General features: G+C 45.2%; 1 protein-coding gene across 2 annotated transcripts in view; it reads right to left on the reverse strand.

The window, feature by feature from the left end:
- The window catches only part of ARHGAP42 (Rho GTPase activating protein 42), a 213143-nt gene extending 201746 nt beyond the window's left edge, over positions 1 to 11397 (reverse strand). The window contains exon 1 of one of the 2 annotated variants that reach the window (XM_069969607.1): positions 10737 to 11397. In XM_069969607.1, coding sequence (XP_069825708.1) covers positions 10737 to 10890 — 154 coding nt within the window. In that variant the 5' untranslated portion in view covers positions 10891 to 11397. Of the gene's footprint in view, positions 1 to 8087; positions 8221 to 10736 lie in introns of those variants that run through there. The other variant, XM_069969608.1, reaches the window with a different exon arrangement.
- Between the last annotated feature and the right edge of the window lie 977 nt (positions 11398 to 12374).

Raw genomic sequence — 12374 nt, forward strand, 5'->3', positions numbered from 1 at the left:
TCCCAAAGCCGGGAGGAGGCACCCAACAATTACCTTGACCGCATTTTTCCCTTCCCTTTATCTTGTGACTCATGTATATACATTCCTGCAGGCCTGAGCGGCACATGCAAGACGTAAACATCTCAAGGTTGTGGCTTCAAGATGGAGTCAGACGTCCATTCGGTATGACAGCGACCCTATACAACCTACTACAAAAATAACTAAAAAACCTCCGGCCACCTTCTTCTTAGCCCACTTCTACGAAATCTTTTAATCAGTTTCTCGAGCCATAGTCAGAAGTGGATTCAGTAGGAATGGGGACTATAAAGAAAAGACATATGCTGGGACAGAGCGGCGATATCGGCCCGGGAGCCAGGGAGGTGAGTGTAGGTTATTGTTTTCACCCCCCCCCCCCTTATCCCCAGGCATATAACTAAAAACTCCCGCTACCTGAACAACCCTATTAACAGTTCTAGTGGTCTTCTGCCTCCTGGGCACTTCCCTCTGGGACATCAAAAAGTTTTTTTTCCTTGGGGTCGTTGTACACTGCCCGACATGGGGCCGTGTACAAGGATGCAGATGAGCACTGATCCGTGAGATCGCTGCATGTTTGTAGTGCCTTTACATTGCACAATAATAAAGTGGCCGGGCCGCACAAACAATCCTTGTATTGTTTGTGTGCCCATGGAAACTGACATCATAGATATGTTCACACTTCAGTTTTTTTTAAATTAGTGTCTGTTCTTAACTGCAAGGACGGCACTGCACTGAAGTCAATACAATGCTGCCCGCTGTGTTGACACTGTTATGTTAATGCCCGTTCTTTGGAAGGGGCATTAAAATAACGTACCTGCCTATTAATTCAGGACGCTATTTAGTGAACAGTGAATAATGAATAATATGAATAGGAAATAATATGCGTGGCCGCTGTACATTATATTAAAGTGAATGGTTAATTGATTCGGGGGCACACCCGATGGTGCCCGCAAATCAATACTAAAAAAAAGACAGTTCCTGCAGCCGATACGGAGGTATTGGCTGCAGGAAAGTCCTGAATGCAGCCCACCAGTTTAACAGCGTCCGTTGCTATGCCAAGTGTGAACATAGCCTATATTTGTGTCGTCAGTTTCCAAATCACGCAAGCAGTGCATACTTACCTAATGTGCTGCTGTGTGATCCGGCATCCCGCTCTTCAGTTCTCCCGTCTTGCTCTCTGGGTACCGGCCCCACCTCCTTTGGCTATCAATCATTGTGAAGGAGGAGGCGGCCTAAAGATGCAGCCAGGGGACAGGATGCCAGATCACACAGCAGCGCAGAAGTTATGTAAGTACTGCTGTGTGATTTGGAAACTGACAGTATATGTATATTATGTACTATGCATTATGTATTGCGCTGTAATATAGTCACACATATAAAGTTAGATGAAGCCTGTACGGCAGCATGTGGAGGCTGAGCAGCTCCATGTTACAGAAGCTGCATGTGAGTACACGAGCCTCCACAATCCACAGACACAACCTCAGTGATGTCATCAAGTGTGCAAGAAAGATCATTGTTATGAAACGTGACTACAACCCGATCCCTCCGTCATCTGAGCTACAATGGACTCTGTGCAGCCAAGAAAAACAATCCCACCGCTACTAATATTTATTTTAATATACTTTTACCAAGAAACATAAATGGGGATTAAATCTGTATAACCCCTTTATAATCCGGGATTCATCAGGGAGACAGGAGAAGAAAATGAGATTAAAAGAAAATAAACTCCCCAGAGCTGACTAATAGTAAAGACATGGAGAAGGAGAGAACATGGTACAATGGATAGCTGGGTATCAGGAAAACATAAATGTATCACTGCCAGAGGAGGTAGGAGGCTGACTGAGGGATCTATTCCTATATAGGCTGCTGGAGTAGGAAGGAGGCTGACTGAGGGATCTATTCCTATATAGGCTGCTGGAGGAGGAAGGAGGCTGACTGAGGGATCTATTCCTATATAGGCTGCTGGCAGAGGAAGGTGACTGAGGGATCTATTCCTATATAGGCTGCTGGCAGAGGAAGGTGACTGAGGGATCTATTCCTATATAGGCTGCCAGAGGAGGTAGGAGGCTGACTGAGGGATCTATTCCTATATAGGCTGCTGGAGGAGGAAGGTGACTGAGGGATCTATTCCTATATAGGCTGCTGGAGGAGGAAGGAGGCTGAGGGATCTATTCCTATATAGGCTGCTGGAGGAGGAAGGTGACTGAGGGATCTATTCTTATATAGGCTGCTGGAGGAGGAAGGAGGCTGACTGAGGGATCTATTCCTATATAGGCTGCCAGAGGAGGAAGGTGACTGAGGGATCTATTCCTATATAGGCTGCTGGAGGAGGAAGGTGACTGAGGGATCTATTCCTATATAGGCTGCTGGAGGAGGAAGGTGACTGAGGGATCTATTCCTATATAGGCTGCTGGAGGAGGAAGGAGGCTGACTGGGGGATCTATTCCTATATAGGCTGCTGGCAGAGGAAGGTGACTGAGGGATCTATTCCTATATAGGCTGCTGGAGGAGGAAGGAGGCTGACTGAGGGATCTATTCCTATATAGGCTGCTGGAGGAGGAAGGTGACTGAGGGATCTATTCCTATATAGGCTGCTGGAGGAGGAAGGTGACTGAGGGATCTATTCCTATATAGGCTGCTGGCAGAGGAAGGTGACTGAGGGATCTATTCCTATATAGGCTGCTGGAGGAGGAAGGTGACTGAGGGATCTATTCTTATATAGGCTGCTGGAGGAGGAAGGTGACTGAGGGATCTATTCCTATATAGGCTGCTGAAGGAGGAAGGAGGCTGACTGAGGGATCTATTCCTATATAGGCTGCTGGAGGAGGAAGGAGGCTGACTGAGGGATCTATTCCTATATAGGCTGCCAGAGGAGGTAGGAGGCTGACTGAGGGATCTATTCCTATATAGGCTGCTGGCAGAGGAAGGTGACTGAGGGATCTATTCCTATATAGGCTGCTGGCAGAGGAAGGTGACTGAGGGATCTATTCCTATATAGGCTGCTGGAGGAGGAAGGAGGCTGACTGAGGGATCTATTCCTATATAGGCTGCTGGAGGAGGAAGGTGACGGAGGGATCTATTCCTATATAGGCTGCTGGAGGAGGAAGGAGGCTGACTGGGGGATCTATTCCTATATAGGCTGCTGGCAGAGGAAGGTGACTGAGGGATCTATTCCTATATAGGCTGCTGGAGGAGGAAGGTGACTGAGGGATCTATTCCTATATAGGCTGCTGGAGGAGGAAGGTGACTGAGGGATCTATTCCTATATAGGCTGCTGGAGGAGGAAGGTGACTGAGGGATCTATTCCTATATAGGCTGCTGGCAGAGGAAGGTGACTGAGGGATCTATTCCTATATAGGCTTCTGGAGGAGGAAGGAGGCTGACTGAGGGATCTATTCCTATATAGGCTGCTGGAGGAGGAAGGAGGCTGACTGAGGGATCTATTCCTATATAGGCTGCTGGAGGAGGAAGGAGGCTGAGGGATCTATTCCTATATAGGCTGCTGGAGGAGGAAGGAGGCTGACTGAGGGATCTACTCCTATATAAGCTGCTGGAGGAGGAAGGTGACTGAGGGATCTATTCCTATATAGGCTGCTGGAGGAGGAAGGTGACTGAGGGATCTATTCCTATATAGGCTGCTGGAGGAGGAAGGTGACTGAGGGATCTATTCCTATTTAGGCTGCTGGAGGAGGAAGGAGGCTGACTGAGGGATCTATTCCTATATAGGCTGCTGGAGGAGGAAGGTGACTGAGGGATCTATTCCTATATAGGCTGCTGGAGGAGGAAGGAGGCTGACTGAGGGATCTATTCCTATATAGGCTGCTGGAGGAGGAAGGAGGCTGACTGAGGGATCTATTCCTATATAGGCTGCTGGCAGAGGAAGGTGACTCAGGGATCTATTCCTATATAGGCTGCTGGAGGAGGAAGGAGGCTGACTGAGGGATCTATTCCTATATAGGCTGCTGGAGGAGGAAGGTGACTGAGGGATCTATTCCTATATAGGCTGCTGGAGGAGGAAGGAGGCTGACTGAGGGATCTATTCCTATATAGGCTGCTGGAGGAGGAAGGAGGCTGACTGAGGGATCTATTCCTATATAGGCTGCTGGAGGAGGAAGGTGACTCAGGGATCTATTCCTATATAGGCTGCTGGCAGAGGAAGGTGACTGAGGGATCTATTCCTATATAGGCTGCTGGAGGAGGAAGGTGACTGAGGGATCTATTCCTATATAGGCTGCTGGAGGAGGAAGGTGACTGAGGGATCTATTCCTATATAGGCTGCTGGAGGAGGAAGGTGACTGACTGAGGGATCTATTCCTATTTAGGCTGCTGGAGGAGGAAGGTGACTGAGGGATCTATTCCTATATAGGCTGCTGGAGGAGGAAAGTGACTGAGGGATCTATTCCTATATAGGCTGCTGGAGGAGGAAGGTGACTGAGGGATCTATTCCTATATAGGCTGCTGGAGGAGGAAGGTGACTGAGGGATCTATTCCTATATAGGCTGCTGGAGGAGGAAGGTGACTGAGGGATCTATTCCTATATAGGCTGCTGGAGGAGGAAGGTGACTGAGGGATCTATTCCTATATAGGCTGCTGGCAGAGGAAGGTGACTGAGGGATCTATTCCTATATAGGCTGCTGGAGGAGGAAGGTGACTGAGGGATCTATTCCTATATAGGCTGCTGGCAGAGGAAGGTGACTGAGGGATCTATTCCTATATAGGCTGCTGGAGGAGGAAGGAGGCTGACTGAGGGATCTATTCCTATATAGGCTGCTGGAGGAGGAAGGTGACTGAGGGATCTATTCCTATATAGGCTGCTGGAGGAGGAAGGTGACTGAGGGATCTATTCCTATATAGGCTGCTGGAGGAGGAAGGTGACTGAGGGATCTATTCCTATATAGGCTGCTGGAGGAGGAAGGTGACTGAGGGATCTATTCCTATATAGGCTGCTGGAGGAGGAAGGTGACTGAGGGATCTATATTTTTAAATTAAGTCATGTCATAAAGTTATACAGATTTGTAAATGACTTCTATTTAAAAAATCTCCAGTATTCAAGTACTTATGAGCTGCTGTATGTCCTGCAGACACTGGTGTATTCTTTCCCGTCTGACACAGTGCTCTCTGCTGCCACCTCTGTCCATGTCAGGAACTGTCAAGAGCAGCAGCAAATCCCCATAGAAAACCTCTCCTGCTCTGGACAGTTCCTGACATGGACAGAGGTGGCAGCAGAGAGCTCTGTGTCAGACTGGAAAGACTACACCACTTCCTGCAGGACATACAGCAGCTGATAAGTACTGGGAGAATAGAGATTTGAAGCTAGAAGTAATTTACAAATCGGTAAAACTATCTGACACCAGTTGATTTGAAAAGATTCTTTTCTCCAGAGTAACCCTTTAAAAGTACAAGGCATTTAGATTAGAGCGTGTTGATGTGCTGCCCCCTGTAGGCAGGGAAGTGAAGCTCCACTATGGCCGAGTATGAATCCATTCCAATAATCCGAATAAGATAGAAAAGTAATTAAACTGTTGATCATAACATTAAAAATTGTCTTGTCTAAACAGGGCTCTACAGGAAGACGTTATTGGTATTCTATAAGCATAAAGCATAAAACTACCAACACATCAGGGAGAATGAAAAAGGATTTCATTATTACAAGCAGAAGGCCATGAAAGTGGAACAGTGATTAGAGGAAATCTACAAACCTAAAAAATGTAAATGGGAACCATACATATGGTGCGTATGGTACCTGTGGGTGTGCTGCAACCATTAACCCTTCACTTCCTGTCCCAGAGGAAAACACAAAGGCAAATCCCACTCCACATAAATCACAAGCGGCCGTCCCCAAAGAAGCTACAGACCCCCGTCCTCCACCTATTACTATTTCCCACATAAGGAAGGAATTCAGCGTCCTGTATGATGACGAGCAGCGGATATATAACGTAAGGAATGTACAGCAGAGTCTAATACTATTACATTAGACTAACTTACTAACCTCTGCATCTCATATACTGGTAATGAACACAAGAATGACATCATATAACCAGGATAATGCACACAGGGATAATACACACAGTGATGTCACAGTACAGGGACAATACACACAGTGATGTCACAGTACAGGGATAATACACACAGTGATGTCACAGTACAGGGGTAATACACACAGTGATGTCACAGTACAGGGATAATACACACAGTGATGTCACAGTACAGGGATAATACACACAGTGATGTCACAGTACAGGGATAATACACAGTGATGTCACAGTACAGGGATAATACACAATGATGTCACAGTACAGGCATAATACACAGTGATGTCACAGTACAGGGATAATACACACAGTGATGTCACAGTACAGGGATAATACACAGTGATGTCACAGTACAGGATGGATAATACACACAGTGATGTCACAGTACAGGATGGATAATACACACAGCGATGTCACAGTACAGGGATACAGTGATGTCACAGTACAGGGATAATACACAGCGATGTCACAGTACAGGGATAATACACACAGTGATGTCACAGTACAGGGATAATACACACAGTGATGTCACAGTACAGGGATAATACACACAGTGATGTCACAGTACAGGATAATACACACAGTGATGTCACAGTACAGGGATAATACACACAGTGATGTCACAGTACAGGGATAATACACAGTGATGTCACAGTACAGGGATAATACACACAGCGATGTCACAGTACAGGGATAATACATAGTGATGTCACAGTACAAGGATAATACACACAGTGATGTCACAGTACAGGGATAATACACACAGTGATGTCACAGTACAAGGATAATGCACACAGTGATGTCACAGTACAGGGATAATACACAGATGTCATAGTACAGCGATAATACACACAGTGATGTCACAGTACAGCGATAATACACACAGTGATGTCACAGTACAGAGATAATACACACAGTGATGTCACAGTACAGGGATAATACACAGTGATGTCACAGTACAGGGATAATACACACAGTGATGTCACAGTACAGGGATAATACACAGTGATGTCACAGTACAGGGGGGATAATAAACACAGTGATGTCACAGTACAGGGATAATACACACAGTGATGTCACAGTACAGGGATAATACACACAGTGATGTCACAGTACAGGGATAATACACACAGTGATGTCACAGTACAGGGATAATACACAGTGATGTCACAGTACAGGGATAATACACAGTGATGTCACAGTACAGGGATAATACACAGTGATGTCACAGTACAGGGATAATACACACTGATGTTACAGTACAGGGATAATACACACAGTGATGTCACAGTACAGGGATAATACACAGTGATGTCACAGTACAGGGATAATACACAGTGATGTCACAGTACAGGGATAATACACACAGTGATGTCACAGCACAGGGATAATACACACTGATGTCACAGTACAGGGATAATACACAGTGATGTCACAGTACAGGGATAATACACAGTGATGTCACAGTACAGGGATAATACACAGTGATGTCACAGTACAGGGATAATACACACAGTGATGTCACAGTACAGGGATAATACACAGTGATGTCACAGTACAGGGATAATACACAGTGATGTCACAGTACAGGGATAATACACATGTCACAGTAAACGGATAATCTGACCTATCACGGCTCCAGACAACATGGAGACATAATACGGCTATGCCCATAAGGCCTTTACTCTCAGAAATATATATAGCAATAGTTACATTATATATGTATATATATATATATATTTTCTTTTTATTGTTTGTTACTGGTTTTGTACCAACCGCTGCACATTATAGTGACATCTAATATAGGAATTAACCCTCATTCTTTACATTTCACCCTGTTCCCCGGATTTCTTCCCTTTTCTATAGCATGTAAAACCTCTGTGTGTAACTTAGGCCTAAGGTAAATAAAGTTTCCCAATGAATAGCCAGGAATGTCAGCCCCATCCTGGGAGACGGTGCCCTCAGGCCTGGACTCCTCACACAGCTGGATCCCATTACATTAGAAAGCTTCCGTATCCTGGAGGGGAGACCACTACCCACCTAAGCGGCCACAGCTGGACACGGACACCAAAGCTTGGACGTACTCTCCATGATTGAAACATCAGCCCTCAAAGTGTTCATTAGTTTTTTTATAAATAAAGTTGTGCTGCCAACAGCAACCAATCTTTTCATAAAGGAGAGCTGGAACCTGGTTGCTATGGGCAACAGTGCGACACTTGCAGTTTGTAAACACAACATTGCACATGTGATGCATCGGCCAATCAGATTTTAGCGAAATAAAACAATATAATAACATACTTTCCTCATCAATTCTATTCCCCGCCATGATACGTCGGCCATAGTAGTCCATGTGATAGATTTTTAACCTAACATAATTGTGGAATACGTGTCATCTCTATGGATGAAATATTCCCATGTTTCCAGTATGGCCGACACAGCCAAACAACAGACAGAGTCAGGTTCAGGGTTTTATCACTTTCCAGGTAAAAAAAAACTGAGCCATGACGTCAGTGTGAACAGTGCCTGAAGCCATCATACTTATTTTATCTACCAAATCATGTCTAGGCTGTTGCCTAGTAACAGTCCGTGTGCTCATTGGGTGACAACAGTCGATCTCCGTCATCCTGCGTGATTTGTAGTTGTCACTGAGAGAACCTCCATTATATACTGTAGGTGAAGAAAACAGTGCTGTGTGAACATACTCTTGGGAAAGTTATAATGGAAAAAGAACCACAGAGGCTTTGTGGGCATGCCTCCGTAGGACATGTGCTCCTCTAGGATAGGCTTTGTATCTATTTTCTGCCAATAACCAGTTTGAGGCGGCCATAAATGCTTGATTCAACAACACACAAATAGGTTCGTCTGGTCCTTGTTCCCACTTTTTAGCCATATACAGTATTCTTCCATTTCCCAGCCATATACATGGAGCATATAGAAATTCAAAGATTAGAACTTATCATCTATCCACAGGATGCGGATAACCAGCTGGTCAGTGAGGGAGTTTCAATAAGGAGAATGGAAGTCGATTGTTCTTCAGATGAATGGGGCGGTAGTGGGCATGCTCGGCCGCTTCACCTGTCACTGTCTATGGGACTTCCAAACATAATCCAGTTCACCACTTGTCATAGTAAAGAATTGCTATAGAGAGTGAATGGAGTGGTGGCTGAGCATGCTCACTACTAACTGTCTATAGTGAGGGTGGGTTCATACTAAGGAATTCTCACGGATAATGCCCGCGGAATTCCGCTGTCTGTCCACGCGCCTTTCCGCCGGCTCCATAGACACCATTCTATGGGCCTGCGTATTCCGCTATCTGCCGAAAGAAGTGACGTCACTTCTTTCGGTGGATAGCGGAATACGTCGGCCCATAGAATGGTGTCTATGGAGCCGGCGGAAAGGTGCGCGGCCGTGCGCGCGGACAGACAGCGGAATTCCGCGGACATTATCCGCGAGAATTCCTCAGTATGAACCCACCCTAATTCTTTTCATTGATGAACTGTGTTTATGTTTGGAAGTCCCATAGACTGACTGGTGAAGTGGCCGAGCATGCTCACTACCACTTCATTTATTCAAGGAACAATCATCCTCTATTCTTGTGTGCAGTTCCCAGTGGTTGGATTCTCACTAGTCAGCTGGTTATCTCCTTTCCTGTGGACAGACGATAACTTAGAATTTTTAGACAACTCCTTTAATACAAGCCACAATAAGGCTACAGAGTGACTGTGGCCATGACAGACGTTGCACCTAGAGAACAATGTCGCAAAACTGGCCTCAACCACAGTGTGACAGTCACCGGAGATGACTCGTGGTCGCTGCCACTTTCTGGTTACAGTGTGACCCCATTTACCTTCCTGAGCTGCCATGCAGCACAATCCCCACAACATGGTGTGCGGACTTCCATCTAACTGAATGGACAGATATCCATCGCTCAGAGCTGAATGATTTACAACCACAGACACGACAATCACAATAACCGTAAATTAATTGCCGCTATTTGCTATTATTCATGGTATATCACCATATATTTAACCATATATCACCATATTACTTACCGTATATAACAATATTACTAAGCATATATCACCATATTATTAACTATATATTACCATATTATTAACCATATATCACCATATTATTACCACATATCACCATATTATTAACTATATATTACTATATTATTAACTATATATCACCATATTATTAACTGTATATTACCATATTATTAACCATATATCGCCATATTATTAACCATATATCGCTATATTACTAACTCTCTCTCTCTCTCTCTCTCTATATATATATATTTCTCGCTTCACTAGCTTTACCCCTGACATCAGTAATTTTTCGTAAAAGGAGAACGCCATTGACGTTGTACTCTTTGCCCCTTAACCAAAGTTCTGCATGAAAGTGACGGACACCAGGTACATCCTTAACACACATGCGCAGCCCTGAACAATACCTAACTATCCAGGTATTAGTAACTATGACCCCGCACCTATATCATTCCTGGCGGACATTATATTCACAATCACAGACGTTATCACATTCACGTCTTTCGCTTCCAAGAGATTCTGCAGCAGCTGCACACGTATACAGACAGACGTATAAGTCACCCAGACATTCCAGCCATAAAAACTTTTTTCCCTTCTCCGTCTTGCAGCGACATGTCAGCCAGCGCCGTGTACTTACTTCTCAGGGCTCCCACCAGCATGTTCCCATCTTTAATCAGTTCCTTAATAAACTTATTGGTCCTCTCCAGCTCGATTTCGTGACACTTCAGCCTTTCCCTAAAGTCTGGGCTATCCAGGTAAGAATCACTGAACTCCAGAGTGGGGAGTCCCATTGTAAAGTTTTTTGTTTTTTTTAGATCCTTAGAGGGAAGAAATCTTCTTCTTTGCAAAAGTTTTGGTGGAAGTTTTGATCCCAGGAGAGAGGAGTCAGATGCACAGCAATGGTGCTGGAGGAGCTGTGCAGCCAGTGTCCCCCTGCTGCATTGTCCCAATGGGGAGGACAGGAGGCTGCTGCTGCTGCACAGAGGAAACTCTACTTTTCAGACATTTCCGGCAGCTCAGACTCCTTCTTTGCCTCTTTCCCCTCCCTTCTGCACTAAACAGACTTGATCAATCCTGCAAACTCTGATCCCCAATGGATTCCCCCCACCCCTGCTCTCCTGCCACACAGGGACTCCCAGCAAGGTCACACTAAGGTCACCCTACATTCCTAGATAAAAACTTCATTGAAAATACTCTGCATCCCCCTCTTTGTCCTGGAATCCTCCTTAGCTGCAGGGAAATAAGAAGATTGCAAGGATCCTTGGAGCTTGGGAAAAGCCTGGTGACGTCAGCCTGAGCTGGGGCTGCACTGGTTACAAGGCAAAAAAAAATTACAACACGTTGTTACTTAGGAAGGAGAATTTTTGCAGAAACTTTTTTTTTTTTTTTTTTCATTTGGTAAGAGAATAGGAAACTTGAGAAGTTTTGTCTCTAGAGCGCCATCTGTAGGTGGTAGAGGGGTAGTGGCTGCATGACATCATGCGGGTTATTGTAGCAGGCAGACACAGGGGGGGGACAATGGGGGCTGTGTTGTTGGGTTGGGATGTCTGTGGCAGGTCACAATCAGGAGAGTAACCACAGCAACCGATTACTAATAATAATCATCAATATTTATAAATAAAGACAGCTCAGACGTAATTATTATTCACCCACAAATAGTAAACATATATATAAATATAATAATAATATTATATCTGTACGCAGGGGTCCTTTTACACGCGCAGATAAATCGCTTAGTAAACAAGTAAAGACTTTTGGTTTTAAACGATCGAGTAGATGAGGAGATAAATCGCTATAAAAAGTCGATAATGAGATCGAAATAGCGTTCGTATAAACCATGAATCTGCGTCATTGCGCTCATATCTACAGTATATACTGGGAACGATAAGTGCTCACACAACAAATTAGAGATTGGCTCAAAAAATGCGATCAACGGCGTACAAACAAATTTTCGTTTGTAGTTCTATCGTTGCTTTAAGGGGTACTCTGGGCTAGGTGTTTTTTTTAGTGTATGGCTGGGGAGGGCATGGATATCGAGGCCGCCGGTCACTTACCTCCTCGGTTCCAGCACCGGGTCCCAGATCAGGTTGCCCCGTTCTCCCGTCCCGCTGCCGCTTTCCGATCTGAGCTGCGGCTTGAGACATTTAGTCACGTCACGTAGCGGGGTCCTGCCTCGGCCACTGAATGGCTGAGCTGCCTTGAGACGTCACGTCTGAAGCCACAGCTCAGACCAGGAAGCGGCAGCCGGACGGGAGAACGGAGCGGCGCGATCCGG

Source organism: Dendropsophus ebraccatus, chromosome 5 (assembly GCF_027789765.1).
Source record: "Dendropsophus ebraccatus isolate aDenEbr1 chromosome 5, aDenEbr1.pat, whole genome shotgun sequence".
NCBI lineage: Eukaryota > Metazoa > Chordata > Amphibia > Anura > Hylidae > Dendropsophus > Dendropsophus ebraccatus.